The sequence below is a fragment of the Seriola dumerili genome, unplaced genomic scaffold (genome assembly GCF_002260705.1).
Source record: "Seriola dumerili isolate Sdu_G_001 unplaced genomic scaffold, Sdu_1.0 BDQW01000091.1, whole genome shotgun sequence".
Classification (NCBI taxonomy): domain Eukaryota; kingdom Metazoa; phylum Chordata; class Actinopteri; order Carangiformes; family Carangidae; genus Seriola; species Seriola dumerili.
In genome coordinates, this window is record NW_019174346.1 from 8,445,811 (window position 1) to 8,470,512 (window position 24,702).

The 24,702-nt window shown below is 39.4% G+C and overlaps 1 protein-coding gene across 1 annotated transcript in view; it reads right to left on the minus strand.

The window, feature by feature from the left end:
* Positions 1-24,253, minus strand: part of cblb (Cbl proto-oncogene B) — a 53,998-nt gene extending 29,745 nt beyond the window's left edge. Inside the window, exons 1-4 of the mRNA XM_022745776.1 lie at positions 24,175-24,253; positions 23,187-23,364; positions 22,403-22,653; positions 9,578-9,724 (exon numbers count right to left, since the gene is read on the minus strand). Coding sequence (XP_022601497.1) covers positions 9,578-9,724; positions 22,403-22,653; positions 23,187-23,354 — 566 coding nt within the window. The 5' untranslated portion in view covers positions 23,355-23,364; positions 24,175-24,253. The remainder of the gene's footprint in view (positions 1-9,577; positions 9,725-22,402; positions 22,654-23,186; positions 23,365-24,174) is intronic.
* Between the last annotated feature and the right edge of the window lie 449 nt (positions 24,254-24,702).

The following is a 24,702-nucleotide window of genomic DNA, read 5'->3' on the forward strand; positions in this document are numbered from 1 at the left end:
TGGCAGTAACAGCCAGGTACAAGCTCTCTGTATTACACAAGGCCAATGGCACGCTGTGTCTAAATTAAAGGGAGGAGCACTTGAATTAACAGCCAATTCTGACAGCTTGACTAGATAGCATTGAATACTTCAAATGCTGAAATGAGGTTCTTAGATCAACTGGAATTGTTAGCAACAATAGCAAACTCTTACTGTGCTACTAAAGCTTGTGTTAGCTATTAATAACTGGAGGATGTTTACTATTGCTTCAGCTAAATTTATTAAACCAATTCTCACCACAGTGCACTTGTTTGTAAGTACACCTGGACGTTTACTCCTGTGGTGGACCATAACCTTTGCGGTATTGGCCAAATTATGAATTTAATATTGCACAACTATGAATATTTGCCAACAGTACTTAGCCTCAGATGGGGCACCAAATGTTGGGTCTGAGCTCTTCCTCATTAGATTGTTGTAGTAAATTTTCACAAAAATATACTATGCATTATAAATATACTGAATATTAAATTTACATAATCCAATGGAATAGCTATACTCACAACTGATGTTAGATTTGTAAGTGAACCAGCTTTTACTGAAGTAAGATTGTTACAGAATGGAACCTGGAGGGAATAAAGTAAAAAGTTGGAGTAGCAGCCGTAGCAAGGCCCAGATTGAGGATAGACGAGGGCCTTAGGTTTAGGCTGGTGGAGAGGCTCTTGGATACTTGGTCATACTACACACCTTGGCACAGGAGTCTTAGATAGGGTGGACGAGGGGCTTCCGGACACCTGGTCCAACTACGCTGCCCTGGCAGGCCTAGTTTGGGGAATTCCACATAGGGCTGAACATTATTGCTCCCAAGGCGGTGATAGGTTCACTTTAGAAAATAGGTGGAGAACCCACCTAAGAAATAACTATATATGATTGTGCACAGGCCCTCTGTCTTCAGTTCGGATCTGGATCTGATCTCACATTTATTCTTGTGAAAAATAAATTCTATTGCATTGGACTCTGATCATCTCCAGTGACTTCTTTTTTTTTTTAAATCTTTGTGACTCCAGTAAAAGTGCAGTTTTGTAGAAAGTTAGTTGTTGGTGAAGAGGTCTAGACCTAGTCTCTGGTCCAAACCTGGACCTTTTTTCCTCCCACATAAATTGGCGAGCCAGCAAAGAGAGACAGAAACCTGAGAACCAGCCTGGGAGGATCAGCATGCATCTCAGACCATCAGTGGCCACAAAAACTCAGAGGTAAGCAGAGCCTTTTTAATTTCTGCAAATTCTGATTGTGTTTGAGTGCAGGTCTCTGCCCAGGTGAGGTAAATCAGAATGCCTCATCTCTAAAGAACCTAGTCAAAATTATTGAAAAATAAATGAGAAATAAAGCATGGAAAAGTGTTAGAATTGAATTACAGTCACCAAAACTAACATTACTAAAATAGTGAATGGATTAAAGTCACTGGTGAACAGAGTTGAATGCAAATGTGTTTTATGTGTGTCTTCAACGTAATATATGTGCTATGTCTCATCATGGAGCGGAAAGAGTGAATGAGTTTGACCAACTGCTGCTGAATGTGTGTATTGTATGCTGGTTTACAACCTGTCTAGTGTTTCGTGGGGGGTTGATGTGGTGATCACGACAGGCCTCTGAACGAGATAAGCCGTGAAGCAGGGTGAATAGCAGCCTCATGCAGACGCACATATGAGAATAGTGTGGTTTGTTCATAGAAAAGGAAAGACTGCAGCCCTCTTAGAATAGAAAAGACTGCAGCCCGACTGATGAGAAGTAGTGTAGTGACTGAGAAAGAGTAACGCTGGCGTAGCCTCTGCGGGTAATATCCGATCATTCTGTAGTGGCGCAGCTGTGAGCTGCGACACTCCAGAGAAGACGGAGGCCGAATGGGTAGACAGCTAAAAAGTCTGAGAGAGACTAAGAGCTCGCATGCACCGCCAAGGGAAAGCAAGAGAGTTATTGCATGCACTGGCCAGAAAATGTATATTAGTGTTAATACTGCTAAGGATAGATAAACTAGTAACTGTGTAAATAATAAAACAGTGTTTAGAAGTGATTTAAATTGTGGTTGTTGCTAAACTGTTCTTATCCTAAGGGGAAACTAATAAAGACGAATGAGGGAGATAGTAATAATAAGATATGCTGTTAATTTACTTTAGAACAAAATAAAAGTAGGAGAGATATAAAGATATAGAGAATAAAGATATAATGCATTTCTGGTTGGAGCGGAGATGAAGAGGGCTTAGAGCAGTGGCATAACAAACAGCAAATAAATCAAAATCTGTGGCATATCACGAAGCTTGTTAGATCCAACATAAATGTAAAAGGAATTTCCCAGAGTGCAGGGGGAGTGACAGGCAGGTGGTAGACCGTGGTGACTGTTAACGTGAGTGCAAGAGCAGCGGTGAGGCAATCAGCGCAGTAGACAGTATCTCTCAAGTCCAAACGCTAGGAGTGCTAGAGGGAGTTGGCAGGCAGAGCAGGGTAGCAGTAAGTTCACGGCTGTATATCACCGTCATTCCCAGGGGAGTGAAGTTGAAGGCTAGCAATTCTAATACACTGTTAAAGCCCAAGGAGAAGACAAGATAGAGACTGGAAGTTATACTATATGATAATAATAATAATAATAATAATAATAATAATGATAATAATAATAATAGTTCATTTGTATAGCACCTTTAAATACGAATGACGAAGTGTGTCACATGAATCGAATACAGAAATTCAAATATCCCCAGAACACTATCAAGCAGCGGAAGATAAGGATATATGGGAGCCAAAGTGATTAAAGGAGGTGTGTCAGCACCAGTGGAATTGGTGATAAATCAACACCCAGAACATGAAAAACAGATCCAATTGTGTATGAAAAAATGGCATAAACGCACTTCAGGAAAACTACAGTGGCTAAAAGAGGGCACCTTCAGAGAAGCCTACTGCAATGAAGTGGAAGCCAACATAAAACATTATAACGCAAAAGATACAAGCAATAAGAGAGAAGGCAAGTGAGCCAGAGAGAGAAAGGTGCTGCAGTGGTTTAAACAGGAAAGTTACAGATATACACCTACTCATGAAGACACATACACAAATGACAGATGGAAAAAAACAGAAGGAGAGGAGTGAAAAGGAAAAAATTAAAAAACAAGAACAGCAGCCGACTGCCCCACCATGGCCTGGCAGACCACCACCATATTCTCCCAACAGAAAGCCTGGAGTAGGACAATTCCCAGTGGCGAGACCAACAGATGAAAAAAGAAAAACAGAAAGTAAAAGGCGAGCTGCATGGGAAATTTACAGTGACATGTAATGAACAAGCAAGTGACAGAGGGAAAATAAAGACACGCCTGAATAAAAGCGGAAGAGTTAAAGACAAACAAGAAGAAATAATGACAGAAACTGAGGATGATGAGTCTAAGGGAGATACATCCTAAGACGGTGAATAAAGGTCAGAGGGAGATAGAAATGATAGAAGAAAGTATCAGCTGAGGTCTCAGAGACAGTCTAACCCAGAGCAAAATCAAGCTCAGGCCAATGATAATATATGTTGGGGATGTCACCAGCCAGGTCATCACAGAAGAAACTGTCCAACAAACCCATGTATTGGCTCTGATGCAGAATGGCTATGAGGGCCCAGAGGAGCCTGAGGGGGAATCAGTGTCACCAGTTGTTTCATCACAACCACAGGATGAGCCCACCATAACAGTAATGATATAAAATAAAAAATATTCTTTCATGATTGACACAGGAGCCACATATTCATGTAATGGAAAGACCTGCTCAAAACTCCCCCTCTCCAACTCATCAATCAAGAATGTAGGCTTCTCTGGGAAAATTCAAGTGATACCCCTAACTCAGCTGGTTCCAATGCTAATAGCAGGAAAAACTATAGTTGCACCTCTGCTATATTCAGACAACATACCTGTCAATCTCCTAGGGAGAGACCTTTTTTGCCCTTTAAAAGCAAACATCATGTGCACACATTATGGCCTCTATGTAGATTTCCCTGAAGATCCACCACCTGGAATAATGCCATTACTAACACAACAGGAAGCAATCAACCTAGTACAGCCCACAGTGTACTGGCTCAGACTGATGCCACAATCTCAACTGCTCCAAGAGTGGAAAACATGGAAACCATGGGCACAAGCTCAGTTAGGAGATGCTGATGAACCACAACTGCCAACTCATTGCACTCTTCTGTACGATGAACAACAAAAAAATAAAGATTATGAGGAATGCTGGGAAGAACGGATAAATAAAAAACCATAGCTAAGATGTGTATACAATGCTGTGAAAAAGTATTTGCCCCCTTACAGATTTCTTTTGTTTTTGCTTTTTTGTCACACTTACATGTTTCAGATCATCAAACAAATTTTAATATCAGACAAAGATAACCTGAGAAAATACAAAATGCAGTTTTTAAATGATAATTTCATTTATTAAGGAAAAAAAGCTATCCAAAACCAGCCTGCCCAGTCTCTCTCTTACTGTTGAATCATGAACACTGACCTTAACTGAGGCAAGTGAAGCCTGCAGTGCTTTAGATGTTGTTCTGGGTTCTTTTGTGTTCTCCTGGATGAGTTGTCAATGTGCTCTTGGAGTAATTTTGTAGGCTGGCCACTCCTGGGAAGGTTCACCACTGTTCCATGTTTTCTCCATTTGTGGATAATGGCTCTCACTGTGGTTCGCTGGAGTCCCAAAGCCTTAGAAATGGCTTTATAACCCTTTCCAGACTGATAGATGTCAATGACTTTGTTTATCATCTGTTCTTGAATTGCTTTGGATCGGGGCATGATGTGTTGCTTTCTTTTAGCTTACTTCATGTTGTCAGACAGGTTCTATTAGTGATTATAAGTGATTTCTTGATTCTACAGGTCTGGCAGTAATCAGGCCTGGGTGGAGCTAGTGAAATTGAACTCAGCTTTCCAAAAATGTGGTTAATCACAGTTAATTCATGATTTAACAAGGGGAGCAATTACTTTTTCACATAGGGCTAGGTTGGTTTGGATAGCTTTTTCCCCATAGTTAATGAAATCATCATTTAAAAACTGCATTTTGTATTTTCTCAGGTTATCTTTGTCTTATATTAAAATTTGTCCGATGATCTGAAACATGAAATCAAAGAAATCTGTAAGGGGGCAAATACTTTTTCACAGCACTGTATAGGACCACAAGGAGCAGCTGCTACTATGACCACCTGAATTACAAGTCAGGTTCCAAGTTTGCAACTCCACCCCACATATCACACTGTTAGTGACAAAAGGACATGAATCACATGAACTTGGTCCAATGGTAAATGCAGCATTATAAATACAAGAGTGGAAACCTACAAAGAATAAGTACATTCACATTTCTCCAGGACAACCATACATCGCAATATTATTAAGAGCATGTGATGAAGGGACAGCAGAAAAGGTCATAGTAAAGATAAGAACACCTACACTTATGCCATTGACACCAGAACATAAAATCCTGTTAGAACAAGTGGCACAAGCAGTGTGGTCATAACACAAGACTGATGTAGGTAGGATTAAAGTAGCGCAACCTATACATATTAAGCGTAAACCAGGAGCTATGTTGCCATATAGAAAACAATACCCACTGAAGCAGCATTGTATAGAAGGAATCAAGGAATCCCACAATTCAGGGCCTGACGGAGTTAGGTTGATTTATCACCAATTCCGCTGATGCTGACACACCTCCTTTAATCACTTTGGCTCCCATATATCCTTATCTTCCGCTGCTTGATAGTGTTCTGGGGATATTTGAATTTCATGTCCAAACAACAGACACCCTCATGTGAGCACGTGATGATCTGTATAAAGAAGCTTGGTAGCTGTTGGTAGCTGAAGGTACTGAACCTCTAACAACTCTATCTTCTCTAATACAGACAAGGTCATACAAGATGGTCCTCAAAAGGGTTTGTGGAGAAGTTCTCATGGTCATTTTGTGTTGCCTGTTTCATTGTTGCATTTTGCTATAAGGAATGCGCATGGTTCTAACCATTGGGCAAGGGAGGAGGTTATCAAATGCCTCCAAGCAGTTTGGTGGTCTCCATTTCTGGCAGCCACAGTTGATAGAACATTGCATGAATGTGAAGTGTGTGCACAATATAACACAAGGAAAGCTTTTTCGACACCGATTGTGAATATTCCGCAACCAGATGGTTGATAGATTTAGTAGGTGGATTGAAGCAACACCAACGATGCAACCAGACTATAAATCAGTGGCCAACTTTTTGTGCAGAGGTTTTTCCACAGCTTTCTTTGCCAAATACTATCAGCTCAGACAATGGACCACATTTTGTACCACAAGCAATTAAGATAACATTAAAGATGCTAGGGATAAAGCAGAAGTTTGGGTGTGTATATCATCCTCAGTCACAGGGAGCAGTAGAACGAGCTAATGGTACTTAAAAGCAAAATTGGCAAAAATAATGGCAGACAGCAATGGTAAACTTAATTGGATGGAGGCTTTACCACTGGCACTAATGTCTATGAGATCACAGACTAACAAACTAACACACCTAACACCTCATGAAATGTGCACAGGGAGACCAATGTCTGTGCCATATCTTAGAGGCCCGTATGAGGGACCTCCGATTGAACAGTTAGGATAAGAATTAACCAGTTATGTACAGTATCTAACATATCCATAAAGTTATCTTCCAACAGATGAAAGGTGCCACAGAAGAGAGGGAAGCTGCCATTCCGGAGCAGCAGCAGAGGATATGTCTAAGACCTTAAAAGTCGAAGATGAGTCGTAGCAGAAGGCTCCTCGGGCACAGATCCAGTTCTGCAGGAATGGGCACCAGGCCCCTCAGGAATAGGTCCTATCTTGCCAAGACCAACAGCCCCAGGACCAATAGAACCAGGATAGATGGCCCAACACCCGACTACCACCGGATACACTGTACCAGCCCAAGGAGGATATGCCTCAGGACATGCTGTATGAGGAGAAAGGCACTGAAGCAATGTGCTACCAAATGGTACCGGAGAAATAAGCGCCAGCATTATAACCAGATTCAAAAACAACTGGAAGAAGTGGCTCTTGAGAAAAAGGATCTTACTCACTGCCTGAGAGTCTGTAATGACGTCACTGAGTACTACCAACGCCTACGAGGAATCGGAATGCGTCCCAACACCCAGCCACAGTGAACTGTGGATCATACAACACACCAATCACCGTGGACTATATAATGTCACGGACTCTCACATATACACACACGAACAACACACCACACTATAACAATAGATTAGTTAGCACAAAAGAGTATTATGTTTGAAGAAGTACACACTGAGTATTATGCATATCTTTGAATTTGCACTGGATGTTAAACTCATATTCTCTTTGATTCTCTTTGGATCCCATATAACCGTTTGCTGTGATGTGTATCGAGTCAGATCCGGGAGTGTAGACAATTTCAATGACAATTTCAATTATCCAAGTTTGCTAAATGTGTTTAATTAGAAACAAGCCTACTGCATAACCCTTAACTATGTCACGATGTGTGAGGTTATGTTATAAGTAAGAATGATAATACGGGATCCATTTGCAATCCTTTATATACTTATGTTTGAACCTGTTATTATGTATGGACCATTGTCTTGATGACTGCTATTGTCACTTGTCAACTGTTTGTTGTACCCTAGCAATGGCTTCACTGGATAATGTGTGAATGTGTGACTAGTTAGTCCCAAAGAGGGGAAATGTTGTAGTAAATTTTCACTAAAATATACTAAGCATTATAAATATACTGAATATTAAACTTACATAATCCAATGGAATAGCTATACACACAACTGAGGTTAGATTTGTAAGTGAACCAGCTTTTACTGAAGTAAGATTGTTACAGAATGGAACCTGGAGGGAATAAAAAAAAATGGTCTGAAGGCCCTGGGAGCAGTGGTGTTGGAGTAGCAGCCGTAGCGAGGCCTGACCCAAGAAATAACTATATATGATTGTGCACAGGCCCTCTGTCTTCAGTTCGGATCTGGATCTGATCTCGCTTTTATTCTTATGAAAGAATAAATTCTATTGCATTGGACTCTGATCACCTCCAGTGACCTCTTTTTTTAATCTTTTTTTGACTCCAGTAAAGGTTTTGTAGAAAGTTAAGTGTTGGTGAAGAGGTCTAGACTTAGTCTCTGGCCCGGACCTGGACCGTTTTTCCTCCAACAAGCTGGACACCATAATGTTGGCTCTTCAGTTGTCTATTAATTTATTGGCTATCATAACTTTAAAAAATATTAATATTAAAAATATGATTAAAAATGAAAAAACGGTAACTCCTATCAGAACCATGAGCGGACCATGACTGGCACAAGATCTTCGTGCACAGCATATCTGGTTTTGGTGTTTCTAGAGCCAAAAATGTGGACAAAGGAGTGAGTTACAGAAAATTGTCACTTCTGCATTTTTGGGTAAATCAGCGCCTGAATTTGTATTGCAGTTAATGGGAGAGGTGGAGGGGACTCCCATCGTTTTGAGGCTTATGTTCAAATTCTGTAAGTCTCTGCTAAGGGAGACACATTGAATGAAACAGGACAAATTTTACTACTAATGAGGAAGCCATGATGTGTGTAGATTGAAATATGTGGCCGTAAGGACAAGTTAAACAGAATTTTTTCAGAGGAGTTCTAGAGTTTCTCCCACTCAAGCGATGATGTCATCCACTCTAGCCTCGAACATTCCGTGCAATACACACCCGTTATAAACTCAAAAATGATCAGAAAAAAGCTTAAAACTAAAACCGTGATAATTCAAGATATCAAAAATTTGAATACAAGTTTAACAGCTGAAAGGCTTCTCTATAGTTTAAAGGTTGAATGAAGTCTGTAGCTGAAAGTATGCTGAAGTAGTTAAAGTGTAAAGAGCCTGAAGATTTCAAGGATTTGAACATGGTCTCCATTCATTTGAATGGTAAAAAAAAAAATTCATAAAAAGCTTAATATTTCAAAAATTATAAATAATATCAAAAAGTTGAATACATCCGATAATCTACAGAAAAAGCCAGACGTTTTGATATAATAATAAAGATTTGAATAGCAATACCTCATATTGGCTTTTTAACACTAATAAATGGAATGTTTGTTTTTCGACCTGACAACAACATATAGTGGGATTGTTTCATTCAGCATTCACACATAATAAGTATGCAGAATAATAATATATGCCTTTAATGCTATTGCATTGCATGCACATAATGAGAGTTAAGAGTCACACATGTGTCTGTATGACTGACTTGGACTAATCACACACACTCATACGTACACACATAATCACACAAGTGTATGTACCTGGTCTATTCATCCATCAACCTTTTTACCCTTCATAGCATGTCTGTACGTGTGTGTGTGTGAGTGTGTCCAACATCCAAGCATCTCCCTAATGTCATTATATGGAGAAGCAGCATGTAAATGTTTGAACCATCAATAAACAGATACTGGATCCTGGAGATGAAAAAAACAGGAAACATCCAAATACAGTGACAGCGGTTTCGCCTTATCACAGCATGAAATCATAAAAGAAAAACTAAAGCATAAGCCGAGAGCTGCAAAAGAAAAAGCCAATATGAGGTGAAACTTACTTTTCTCCAAAAAATCTCCTCCAGAAGTCAGCAGCATCAGCTTTGGTGATCCTGAAAGTGTCGCCCTGGAACTGTCCCCCAGGGAAGATGGCTTTGATTTCAGCCAGCATGTGACTGAAGATCAGAGACAGCTTGGTCAGGTTCCTCCTGCAGAGGTGGAAACAGTTGGTGCACCATTATAGCCTCAAATGCTCGACAGACACCATATGGAGATTATTTGACCACCAGAACCTCTCAGTGTATTTGTATATTTTGTTTACTGGAACTGGGACATGAGAGCAGATCTTTCCGATGCTTTTTTGGCACAATACACATAATATCATGGAAAAGATATTATTATAATAATCTGTAATTTATGGAAGCAAATCTAAAGAAACGGAAAACATCCGACAAAATGTTCAAAGTGCTTCATTTCTCAAAAGTCTAGAAAAATAAATCATAAAAACAAAAAAATATCTTAAATGTAAAACTGTCAGTTGACAAGTGTCTGTGCTCAATCACACACCATATATCACATCTGTTACATGATGTGTGGGTTAGGGTTAGTCTTACAGAACATGACGCATGAATTCTTGAAATAGGTGACATTTCTTTTTTAAACCATGTCTTATGAAAAACAATGATTGCTGTGAAGAAAACACAGCTATTGAGTAAAATTAAAGATGATAGAGGATTTATCTAATTTTCACTTTGTACACCACTTTATGAGGTAAATGTTTTTCGAAAGTAATTTTCCATTCCATGTCCAATCGGTCTATATAATATGCAACAGAGTAGAGCAGTGCCACAGAGAGAAATAGAGAGTTTAACCTCACAGCTCAGAACTCACATGTAAGATTTGATTTGTCTAATCTTGGCCTTGAAATCTCACACAGTGTACAAAATGAACAGACCTGAATCAAATGAGCTCATATCATAACATCAGTTTATCATAACATTACCACACATTATGTATATTCAATAAATGTTAATTATTGTTAAATTTTTAAATAAAAATTTTCAGTTATTAAATCAAAATGCTGTATTCAATAAATAGTGTTCAATGTGTTACAGTCTAACTGACTGTAATACAAACAAACAGCTTCTGTGAATGACAGACTCACTCTATCATTGACTCAGACTGTTTTTACTCCATAGAGCAGCGATATACTTGATCTAAAGCTTGTGCTACAGAAGTTCCTCTACATACAGTCACTGCTGAAGCAAACTGACACTGTACATGCAAAGCACAGACTTACTAGATAAGAAAGTGAGCTAATGATCAGACATTTACTTCAGCTTGAACAGGTGTGTGTTCATTACCTTAATCTGTCTACTTCTCATACAGTCACATCACTGCTCACCATTTGTCAGCATTACCCTGCTTCTCCACACTAAGACAGTTGATGTGTCATGTATGTAATGTTATACAAACTGCACTAGTGTACGAGGAGGGAATACACACACACACGCATGCACTCACGCATGCACACACACACACACACACACATACACACGTTAGAAAACTGAGGGCTGGATTAACACAATGGGTTTGGTCTTTTCACATCATTTGTTTGCTAATGAAAAAACTGAATAATGCAGCCTCATCTTTAAAAATCAGTGCACATGTAAAATGCATTTTTGCAGTTTCATTTCATGTTCCCACTTTCTGTAACAAAGGCTCAATAATACAATAAAATTTTTAAGAAACACAAGAATTATTTGATAGTCAGCAGAGCTGCACTGTTGAAGTGCATGTGCTAACGACACTTCCTGGGTTTAATTTCCTGTTAAACTGAGACAATAAGCAGTTTTCACACCATCACATCCAGCAGGTACAAATTCATTGCCAGTTACTTTTGTGCTACTGCAAATATCGTCTGTGATGATGGAAGAGTGCCTGTGTCTGTGTTTGATGTTGTTTTGCTACAGTGAAGTGCCAATTGATGAAGCACAACCACATAAACTGAAGCCCACATGCAGTGAGGTGAAGTTCCAGTCCTTCTGGTTTGCGAGAACTGATTCCACATAATGATCAATTAAACTGAAGATTAATTAGTGAGTTTTGGGAAAAGACACAAGCTTCAGTGGAACAAGTGTATTTTCTGTATCTCACATGAAAAGAGCAGCTGAAAGTAGTAAGCTGCAAAGCGTACATGCAAAGTAGAAATCTTGAAGTAGAAGTCAATCAATCAAGTACAAATCTAAAACTGTTAAAAACAACACTGAACTAGAATGATGTATGCCTCCAACTAGTCAAAATGGTCAAGCAGTTTGTAGTTGCAGTTTATATCTATGTCTGTCCAGACTCATATACTCATAAGTGGACATTTGTAATGAAATTCCCTCCAGGCATTCCTGATGTATCTGAAAAGACACAACCCCAGGGAAAGGACAAGCTATTTACAACAACTTGTTTGAATGTGAGAGACAAATGTATCTACACAATTTCTGACTGTATTCTGGCATCATGCAGTGCCCAGTTACTCAGTGAGACAGGCATGATTTATTTATCATTGCAAAGTATTCTTCTACTGATAGCAGACTTGTATCAATCTCGATGCTGTTTGGGTCAAATTATTTATTATTTAAGATAGCAGATGCTGCATACTTTTTGTCATTGAGCATGCATGCACAGTTTGCATGTGATGTACACAGCATACTGTAGCTGGCAATGGTACAACTCAATCAATGATTGTGACTGCAAGAAGGTATTTAGAAAGGTATTTAGAAAATACATTCAAACACCAGCTGTGTTTTCCTCATACTACACTGATCAAGAAACCAAACAATCCAGAGTGAGTCAGTGAGTGGCACTGGCAGAGCAGGGAATAGACTAAAGTGAAGAGAGGAACAACAGGTTAAAGTGGAATAAGTGAGAATCATTGTTCTGTGCCTTGGTAGTTGCATTCACTGTGTTTGTGTGTGAATGTATAAGTGTGTGTGTGTGTTTATGTGCGTGCGCGCTTACAACAACAAAGCCAAGCCCATCTCAGTAATTTCATGCTCTTCCAGTCACCATTAGGCCTGTTAGCAACTGAAGAGCAGCCAAAAAACTTACTCTCTCTCATTTGGATGTAGAGTGAAAGGCTGCAGATTCTTACACAATTTCCAGCCTCTTGACGGAAGAGGGCTCAGCTTCGAAACACCCAGACGAAAGGCCGTATGCAGTCTGAGCTGTATAATGCATTTGCAATTTTTGCACTACTCACCAATAATGAAACAGATACATTTTTTCTAGCATGTCACTGTACACAAAGTGTTTTTAGTCCTCTGCAGTAACATTTCACAACGTTTGGTTAGATGGTCTTGCTCATGTGTCTTTACCGTGCCCTATGCCATTTGACTGGTTGTCTAATCTGCCTCACTTGACAAAAGTCCCAGGAAAGCCAGGACATTCATCAGGGCTGCTGTACACGGGCTACAGTAAGCAGAGTCCTTTGATAGCCTTTATGTGCGTATACAACCAACTCGTTGACAGAATGAAAACTAAATGAATCCAGACCAAACAGGTCTCCACCAAAATTTTCACAAAAAAAGTCAGATTCAGCCTCTTCTGGAATAAAGTAAAATCAAAAACAAAGACACGAACTTGCTCACTCTGACCTATGTGGTGTCACACTGTTGTGGTGACACCTGCACTGGAGCTGTTTAACCGCTCACTATCTCTGTTCCTACTGGTTTCCTGTCACCTGAACAATTGACTATCCTCTGTCACAAACTGTTGTTCTTCTAGACAACTGTGACACTGAACAGTTCCTTCTAAAATGTTAAGGCCACCATGAGAGAAAAGTAATGATCTGGCAGTTAAAGTTCTTCTCTTGACATGTTTTAAAATAAAAAATAAAAAAAATTTCTCTGCTATGCTTATATGCTATATTATGTTTAACATGGTTTTCCCCACATTAAAAGTGAAAAAAAAAAATGGAAAACTGGAATTGCAAGCAAATGCACGCTCACTTCCTCACTGAGAAAATCTGGATCAGTCCTTGTGCCCCGCCCACCACTGCTGCTTGCGCTAGGTTGACAGGTGAAAAAGCAGAGAGCGTCAAAATGGTTAGAGGAGGAAACATCAGAGAGACTCGGCCATATGTTTGAGCCTCAGTCAGACCCAGACTCAGATGAGGAGTCTGTTGTGTCCAATATCGACAACTAGAAGACGTATCAGAACGGTTAGCATAGTTAGCATCTTTTATTTGTTTAGGTTGTTTGTTAGCTCATTAGCCTGTAACTGGCAGTCACACAGTGTTAGTGGTTGTGCTAATGCAAACTCTCACTCTCTGAACTGAAAGGGTTTCAGGTTAATTTTGCCCCGCCCCCATCCCCACAAGTTGACAGGATTGGTTTGTGACGTATAAAACCCTGGCTGTCTGAATCTGTTTTTATGAGACTGGTTCAAGGTGGAAATACTCAGCCATGATATGTCTTGTATTATTATTATATAAAAAAAACACCATTTGAACATGTTTACAAAGTTAAAAAGTTGATTTTCATCAGAGGGGGTCTTTAATTGACAGTGATACATGTATCATAAAAATATACTATAAATGTTTTTTTGGAGACCTACAAAAAAATATATTAATCTGTCAGTTTCATGATGTTTCCGTTTCATGTTTAATTTACTGGAATTTGTTCAATTTTGAGAACCACTAAGGACAAATTTTCAGATGTTCTCAAGTTCTACTCTTATCACCATTAGGATAGACAGCTCCATAAATCAATACAAAATATTGTATGTTAAATCATCACCCACCTGAAATTCAGAGGCTGTATGGGATTCAATGTGCTTAATATGAGGCCTGGAGGTTAAAGGTCAAAACTGTGGGATGAGGGCTTTGGAGCAGGGGGTAAAGGAGCCCTTACTACAAGGTTTAGACCTGAATACAAGCTACAGGCTTTGATCCAATACAGTCAGGAGGGGCCAGTCTTGTGTGTTTGGGTGTGTTTGTGCAGCTGACAGCAGAGATACAGTGAGAGCAGAGTGGCCATGAGAGACTGTAATGGCTTTATAAAAGGGGCTATCAGATGAGATGTCTATCAGATCCTCTACATGCTGCTGCAGCTGCTGCCACACTGACAAAGGCAGGGCAGGGGGCTGGTGGGGAACTGCGATGAGGGGGAGGAGGGGGTTGTGGGAGAGGCGGATGAGTGAAAACACACTGAGGGTTAAAGCAGAAAGATGGAAGAAAAATGGGAGGAGGTGGGTACGCAGACAGCAGAGTCGCTGATTTAATTGTTTCTAGAGATTGTTATTAGCATCAATTATTTAGACAAATCATTTGCCCTGAGCAGAGCTACAGAACATGTCCATTAAGACAGAGAGAGAGAGAGACAGAAGAGAGAAAAAAAATCTCTTAAAAGCAATTCATTTGAAACAACAAAAAAAAAATAAATAGCTGAGGCCTGAAAATACAGAACCAAAAGAGTTTGAGTTCATGAAGATTTCCTTTCTTGGCCCATCCATGTTGACTCAGACACTCTGACTACAATGGATCGGTGGGGATTTCTCCTCCCTCTCTCTGGAGAAAGGAACATACAATAGAAGACCGTCTGGGAGAAGCCCAGCTTCAAATCCACTCTTTTTTAATAGAGCCTAATATAGACACTTTATCATGTCTTTGAAAGCCTCTGATTCTATGTGTAAAACACAACAAGACCTAGTACATGTCTGGACCATGTACGGTCAATATGTGAAATTGAGGAAGTGGTTGAAAACTGTTTTGGAACTGCTGTAAACACCTTGTATCAGCTGGTTTTAGCTCTTCATCCGTTCTTCTCTCCTCCTCTCTGTGCTCACATATACAGTATATATTAATACAGCTTAATTCACAATAAAGCTGTTCTCATTTACATGTTTTTCAGTTTTTGTTGTCAGACAACAGAACAAGTATGAAACGGTGACTGAAACATGGTCCTTTAAGACTTCATGTTAATCACAAGTCACTTCCAAGCTGTTGCTCTGCTGCCGCTGAAATCCTGATTTTATAACCATGATGTCGTGTGACAAAATCCCTGTACACATGAGTTAAAAACAAAGACTGTGCTGTGATTTCAACTGTATTGTTAAATTATCATAGAGGCTCACTGATGTCTGCGTCAGCTGCCGTGAGATCAACTGAATGAGACGCATAGAGAGGAGTGCCTTTTGCTTTTATATAAGAAATTTTCTATCAACACAATGAGGAAAGGTTGTTCATTTACATGTGATACTGGACGTATCAGTAAAATGTTCACAGACAACGTGTTTGTTTTGTGCTGAAATATCTGATCTCACAGCACAACATCTATTTAGTGACGCCATACTTTTTAAACTGTTTCATGGTTCTATTCAGACTCTCACAGCTCTGGGTTCAGGTTAGAGAAAGATCCTGGTCTGGTTTAAAACAGAACAGGTTCAGAGTGACTTCACACATGAACTCTTTATTTACATTTAATCAAAACCACCATCTTCCCCTAGCCTTAACTAAAGTCCTAGTTTTTAAACCACAGACAGGTATCTGAACCCTGGCCTCTTGTGTCACAGTCCTGCACTTAATGTCCAAACTAGGTTTGAGATAATTCAGAAACATTGTCACCATAGATAGTTTATACACTAGAGAGCAGTGACTTACTTTAAAATGTCACACCCAGTATGTACAGTTCTTTAAAACCAAAACAAATGTAAGGCATCAATATCACAATTGTTTATGTTGAAAAAATGACAGTCGAATGATCATTAGCGTTTTTTTAAACTCCTAAATATCAATAAATATCAATATTATATATAATATATTGGCTGTGAAAATCCAGTTTGACATAAGCTACACAGCTAACCTACATGTCTGAGCTTTGGGAGGATCAACCCATGTAGACACGTGTGTGTGTGCGAGAGGCGATTCAGGTTGTATTTGTAAAAAGTTAAGTAAATGTCATGAGTGAGTTTGTGAAATATTTACCAGCCAGTGTGTTTTTCACCTTGTGAATCTGTGTGTGTGTGTGTGTGTGTGTGTGTGTGTGTGGGTGTGTGTAAGTGAGAGGTGATTCAGGTTGTATTTGTAAAAAGTTAAGTAAATGTCATGAGTGAGTTTGTGAAATATTTACCAGCCAGTGTGTTTTTCACCTTGTGAATCTGTCTGTGTGTGAGTGTGTGTGTGTGTGTGTGTGTGTGTGTGTGTGTTTGTGTAAACCTACAGACTATCATGAGATGGGATCACACCAGCTACTATGCCTCTCAATCACAGTAGTCATGACTACTGGGTTCTCATGGGTTGTAACATCAACATTTTGATGGGAATTGTGGGTCCTGGTGTGTTGAGTCAGAGGAAATGCTCCTCTGTGTCTATTCCATACAACGCGTGTCAGCAGATTGAGACAAAACCTTAGCCAGAGCGCAGTGAGTAAGCCTAGCAACGACCCTTAAACCCCCTCTTCCCACCACACACACTTTCCGCATGTTCTGTGTTCTGAGTCTCTTGGTTCCTGATTGAAGCACTCTGGCTTCCTACTCTGGTGCTCCACTTCCTCCCCAGATGGTTTTATTTTCTAGAGGCTTACTCATCTCAGCCAGACTCAGGCCTTCAACACCTTTCATGGGAATTTGTGACATCATCACTTCAAAGCACGACTGCTCACTGTGACGTGCCAACATGCGAGGACGTGTACAAGATCATTCCACAGAACTGACATCAAGTACATTCCAGATTAAAGATTATATATTTTGATTTTACAGATCAAAGAAATGTTTATTTGTCTACTAAGGACTGAGTCCTATAAAATAGAATTAAAGGAAAGTGAGTTTTCTGAAAATTTTAAGTTCTTCATCCACAACCATGAAAGACAGAAAAAGAAGTCAAAATTTACAACGTTAGTACTGCTGGAACGTCCTCGCTGAAGAAAAGTGTGAAATGTGGTGAGATTATTCACCAGGAAATGCTTCCTGTGCTTTCAGCTCAGTCATTCAACCACATCACTTCATTCCATCTGCCTACAGCCTGTAACAGGAGTCAGGCATTCAGAGTTAAGAAAAAAATTCAGTAGTGTCATTAACTCTATAATGGAGTCCAACTAAACTGAAACATTAGAAACACAGCTGCACAGGTTTCTCACCTGATACATTTTACGTCGCAAACAGAAATGTTCCATTTCAGCCTAACAGTAAATACTTCATACCTTTATTCACAGTCTTATCTTAACAAAAAATCTTTTCACTCATCTAAATATCTTTTTGACTTCTAAATATATTTTCTGATGAATAATTCAAAATGATGACTTTGATGAGGTTTAGTATACTGCCACTCAAAACCACTGTCAATCCCACAGTGGCTAAACTTCTAATTATGAAAATTTGCCATGTAAAATACATCCTCTCTGAAATAATAAAAAAAAAAAGATAAACTGGCAGTTACACTAAGCTGCACTGCAACTTGGTACTTCCAGAGACAGCAAATCACAACCTGGTTGTTTGCTAAAAAAAAAAGATGTTATTCAGTCTACTCTAGTTCTGTATGTTGCACATTTCCCTACACAATGCAATTCCTGTAAGTGACGGGGTCTTCCGTAAACCTGCAGTACAAATATGCTGCTTCGAAAAGACCTTTTTCGTGAAACCCTGCTGTCATCATCATCACTATTGGTCACAGCGAAAAGTTGTAGTCTTCAATATGTCACTGCACCATGAGTCAGGGGTTACTCACAATCAGAAGGGGGTGGGTGAGTAAATGGACTGAGGAGGGAGGGAGGTCAGACTGTCTTTTATCCGCAACACTATGCTTCCTGGCAAAAGAAATGCACTTTTAATCCCTCTGATTTAGAGACAATCACTTTAGGAAGCATGTTCTACAGTTCAGCCTCAGCAAAATAACATCTCGTGCAGTGAACTGATCCTTTGCAGTAGTGAGTTATGAAAGCCACAGCTCTTGTGTTTGTCAATGTCATTTTATGCTGTGATTGCAGGACTTTCTCCTGAGCAGAGTTTTCATTACAGAACAGAGTAATCTGGCTGACTAAATAACCATATCCGCCGTGTAGACCATTAACTGCTAACATGTATGACAGACTGAACAGTGACGAGTTCTCCTACCCTCAACAAAAACTCTGTCTTATACACTGATCACTCCTGTCACACTAATGCAGAGAGTAGGAGTTCAGTCATTGCCAAGGTTTCGCTGTGCCAAAGGTTTGTTCTAGAAAGTAAAAACTTGGTTAAAAAAGGATCTTGAAAAAACTTAATCAAATATAACAGCCTGCAGACTCACGTTAAGGGCTCTCATTTTGATTCAAAAGTGGCAACAAAGGCAATTGTTTTAGGTTTAAGTAGCAAATGTAACCTCAGGGTCAAAGACAATTAGCTTGAAGAGACATGAACATTTAAAGTATAAACATAAGGTTCCTGTCTTTAACTCCCTTACAAGACCAGCTGTTTGCGATTTTCTTCTTTCCTTTAATTTCCTAATTAATATTCCTATCACATCCCTGCCTTGCTCAGCATGTGGAATAGAAAGATGCAGGGGGATGGGGAGGAGGTGATCAGATGTCGAGACTGGGACAATATAGCAGGGTGACAGGGCCAGGGGTATGGGGTGTGATGCATGGGCATCAGATGTCAGATTTTGGTGGTGATCATAGTTAATCAAGCAAGTGTCTTTTTACAGAATTTCCACTTATTACACACAAGTTTTCTTTAATAATTTAGTGAAGGTCACTTTGATCAAAAATGAACAAGCGAGGGAGGATCACTGAACAAGTCCAATGGACACAAACCCAGGACCCCAGCGATCAGGGTCACCGGTGCAAAATGTCACTGAAAACAACTAAACAACTACAAAAACAAGCAGCTGCATTTTTTTCATTATGTAGCTGCTTTTTGTTTCTTTCAGTCTGGGTGTGTTTGGGGCCTTTTCCATGTCTGTGCCCAGGTCTATTTGAGAAAAAGCCAAACTGTGTTTTCTGTGGGCTTCGGTTACCTAGAGATTAGACTTCTATGAAAGGTAGCAGAGCGAAATGGAATTTATTGCGAATATAGTCATTATTCTATTGCCAATGTTACGTGTTGTGGGGGTGAGAACAGTTTTGTTGTTTTTCTTCTTCTTCTTCTTCTTCAACTGCATTATTTTGTTTTGTTTTGAAAAGTGAATTATCCTGTGCCTCAAATCACATCTAACAATTGCTGGTACGTAGAATTGAAAAAGTAAAATTCCACTGCGATAATTTATATGTAAATTTAAATTTCCTGAAAAATTACTGTTGGTGTATTCACTGTGAAGTCCTGGAGCCAGTCACACTTCGCTGTTTGAAAACCAGACCTTTGTTTGAAGTACAGTCTCCCTGTTCACTAGGACACCCCCCTCCCCCACTCATTCCAAAATCAGCCACACAACAGTCTTGAATATGACCAGTAACAATGTCTGTGAGGGTGGATCAAAGCAGAGACAAGAGAAGCTGCTTAAAACACTTAAACACCTCTCACTCAATCTCCTTTATCAGACGATGCTCATGGCAACCAGCAACACCTGCTCAGTGTAACAGCTCATCCTCATGACACAAAAGTAAATGCTAAAAAAGCAGTAACATCAGTCAATAATGAAATCAATTCCTCACAGTCATAAAATATTATTTTTGCCAGTCATGCAATAATGTGTCCACATCGATTGGATACTATACCGCGTTTGTAACTTTCTTTTAATAAAAATTAAATCAGAGAAATCAAAGTCAACATTCAGTGATGAGCTGAAGTTGCTTCCAGTGGTTTAAACTTCATTTCAGCAGGAGGGATGAGCAGGGAGTAGGGAGACGTGCTGAGGACCTTCCCTCTCAACTAATGACGTGTTCACAACTACTTATCTAAAAGAATTCAGTCCATGAAAGACGCTATGTTGGCAGTAGGGGACGTAATAATTCTTGAGCAGAGGTTGAACAATGAAATACTGTATAATCTAACTACTGATACTAAAAACTGGTAAATAACAATGTACCGAACGACTAATCAAGTGGTTCAACTTTTAAAAACATAAAATTCTTAACATTTCATTTTTTCCCTCTGACTGTGAGTAGAGATTACTGTGAACACTGTTAATGATGTTTGACAGATTAAGACAACACAGGCAGAATCTGTTCAGTGCTTTGTGGCAAGTGACAATTAATGATTGAGGCAACAAGAAAGAACTTAGGTTTGAGAAAGAAAAACTGAAGATGTGAATTTGCACGTATCAAAAACTCTTCTGGGCGACTATTTGAGGGCTCAACCAGAGAGGAAATTTATGAACAGGATGTAAAGTGCGTGGGGATTTTCCCTCTGCTCTACACATGGTAGAGAGAGCTGCTGAGTATCACTGGAGCCTTTCACACCCTAAATTATTTCAAGCTCTTATCTTAAATAAATCATAGAAATAAGTTATATGTTTGCTTCTTTCTCCTTTTTTGGACACAGTATGAAAAAAAAGATCCAAAACATACAGTGGTTCATAGTGAGGCAGAGTCCACTTTCTTCACTGTTTTTGCAGAACACTATATCATTGTGTTTACGTCCACTGCTCCACAGTACTACAGTAATGTGACATCTGAGTATGAAATACATTTTCGGTAAAATGCATTGTATGATAAAAGGCAGCAGCATCATCATCTACTGTACACAGAACTAAAAAACAACTGCAACATTTACTGTCTGCTGGATGTGCCTCCGCTTTCTCGTCTCCCTTGAACTCTCCTCTTTTTAACTGTTCCATCTCCACCTCCCACTCTCTGTAATCTAAGTCAGTCAGACTCCTGTCTAACACATCACAATCACAGTGAGCTGATTTAAGTAAAGATGACAAGCCACTAACCAAAATCTGCATACGGTATGTCACAGCTTGCAAATTGGACCTTGGAGATGACTGAACTGTTGAGTGTCCTTCCTGCAACCCTGGTGAAAAGGGGCACACTTCCCACTCAGGATCACGATCACCATGCATGTTCAGTTATTATATCCTGTCAAAACACTGTCATGGCTAAGATCAAACCAGCCTGTGCATTGACAAGTCAAGATCATTTTGGTGTATCTTACCAGTAATTAGCAATAAGTAATTATTAGCGGATTTTTCAAGATCACTAACTTACAATTTAATTAAGATATAGAGGACTCTAGAACTAAGTTTTTTTGTTGCTTATGACAACTAGGTTTTGTCATCACCTCACAATTTCAGCTCTGAAATTTAATGAAACAGATGAGCAAATTGTGGATTTAACTGATGGTGTGGGAGGTTGGTTCATGCTGTAAGATGATGCACATCAAAGCTGAACTATAGACCAAATGCAGCTTCATTTAGCTTTAGTGAAATGAAGCATTCACAAAAACATATTTCATATCAACAATGTACCAAATTAAAAAGAATAAGTGTGAGCACCAGGACAATTCTGTCATCTCTTGTCTTGCCTCAGTTAGTAAGAAAGTGAGTGCAGTGATGCCAGACACAGCTCACATCCTGCCTCTTACATTATTCTAAAAGGCCAGTGACAAATGCATGCCATCCTGCCGCAACTACATTATGCTTCTGACCAACACAAATCTGCACACAGGCTTAGAACTGGGGACCTGAACAGAGTGGAACCTCATAGATGTTGCAACCAAGAAGATTTCACTTCAGTAATCAGCAAAAATGTAAAATATAACACTTCTGTCATATTGTCCATTTAACTGCCTTTCGCCCATCAAGCCTGGACAGGATCACAGGGTTATCATTGCATTAAAAGCGGTGTTGTAGTGAAATGTCCTCTGTTTACCTTCTGTACACTATGAGCACAGTCACCCTCTATCATCATCCCAAAAGCCTCCATTAAGTAAAAAAGAGAAAAGGTAAAAAAAAAAAAATCTAGATAAATATTTTCTCTTACCTGTCCTGTGACTGCTCCTCATACATTCTCTCCTTTCCCTCTTTGAAGAGCTGGATGGCCCGTTTGGATTTCTTCATAAGGCTATCAATGTAGATTTTAAAGTACTCATTCTCACTGAGATGTGTGAGTCTCTGGTTCTCTTCATATTTGCCCAGTATGAGCCGCAGGTGCTGGTAGGCATCAGGTAGGATGTCCAGTATGTATGGTGGACTGTTCTTCAGCTGGAGTCTGGGGTTTTGGCACAGCCGGACCTGTGGCAAAGAAACCCATCGATGAATGTTTGCTTGATGCTGCAACATTCAGCTGTGTTTACCACATTACAAAATGTGAGCTAACATTTGACACTACAACACAGCAGGATCAGATGTTAATATGATGGAACCTGAAAGGCAAACTGCAAGACACCAGTGAGCTCAATAATAATAATAATAATAATAATAATATAAAATAATAACTAATAATTATGCAAATCACTTCATTACTTTTATGGAAAGGAGACACAAAGCTACATGAACATTGTTCATAAGTCCTCTGCTGTTCCCGGGGACATCATCAATGAGTTTTCATAAGAGTTTGATAAACATGTGCAAGCAAAGATATTTATGTAACACTAGAGGGTACCAAACAAATGCTTAAATTAATTAAATACAAATACAAATACAAATATAAGCAGGGAACACATGTGCATAATTACAATTTTCACCTCTCCATGTGCATCTACAACAGGACTGTGCCTACTACCATCTAGCATACAGGCCTGACAGGTTCATCGCTCTAAACTTACAACTTTATCCATGAGCTTCCAGGTTTTCTCCACAGTCCGCCGGTCCGCAGCTGCTTGTTTCGGTGGCCCAACTGCATCCTGAATGGCATCAATGATGCCTAAAATCCGACCCTTACTTCGGTTAGGACCACGTCCACCAGGGTTTCGGCCACTGAGAGCAGTTGCCATTTCCTACACACTGAGGCAAAAAAGGGGAATAATTACAGCCAATAACTGGCTTTAATTATCAGAAATCAATCATCCCATTTGAAACATATTTCAAATATTCCTGATAATATGTTTAGACCGTGTCCTTTAGCATTGTCCTAAAAATCCTTATGTCTCAGTTTGAAAAAATAATCAGTTACAGTTGTCCTGTTTGGCTCCATTCAAATATTTAATTTTTTGCTTTTTTGACTGATTGTTTTCAATTATTTGGGATTTCAGGCAGAATTCCTTAACTTTGACATGAAACATGAAAAAAACAGATGAATCTCTTGAACTTATTTCAAATGCCTCTATAACTAAGCAAGCTTCGTTGTTTTGTGCCTGTGTGTGATTGCTCCCTGACATGACAGTTTAACCCCTGCTATCATACATTCTATTGTCTTCCTTCAGGGCTGTTATTGCCTATTGATAATCTAATCATTTTCACAAATCAACAATTCACGACTGAACAACAAAATGAAACTGTAATACAAAACGAAGTGATTCGACTGATTTGATTAAGGATTAGTTTACACGTATTACTGGTAATACTGAGGACTCTTCCTATGCGGCCTGTGTGTGCTACAATTGCTCGTGTTTACACGGTTGTTACTTTGAGTTTTTCTGTTGTTAAATCAGCATATAACCATCTTTCATGGTTTCCAGGGGTTTATTTTATAAGAGAGTCTGAGCTGCCAGAACAAGTCACACAAGAATGTGAAGCCCAGAACAAGAGACACTGGCGTTTTCAACAGGAACAAACAAGAATCGATCATGCACATCACACAAAGTACCAACTTACCAAACCACCAGGGGAGGACTGCTGGGATCCCTGCTGGTTTTGATCCACATCCAGAGCACAAAAACAAGGAGTGCCCAAGTGTCCAGGGGGGAAGAGTGGCAGGAAAAGTCTCCAGCGTGTGAAATAACTGTTACTTCACTGTAAATCCTCCATATTTCAGGATCGTTTTAAAAAACTGTTCCGGAGAAGCAGTCGGAGTAATTGGATAATCGCGAAGCTGGAAGGTATGCACAGTATGTTTTGTACCGTGACATTGGTGTAAAGGCAGCTAATGTGAAAAATGTCACATCCACTTGCATATTTCAAAATAAAGCCCCAATTGAGGGACAATATCATTTAAATTAAATTTGCATTTTGAAGCTGTTTACTCACTTTTAATTAAATTTGTATCGATCAGTTGAGTGTTCTCAGTTAAACTTGCTGCTGTAATATTTCCAGTTCTTGTCCTTTCCGTTCAATAGTGTTGTATTGTCCTTTAATTTGAAGGTATAGCATTACTTCCTGTATTCTCTTTGTGTGTGTGACTGG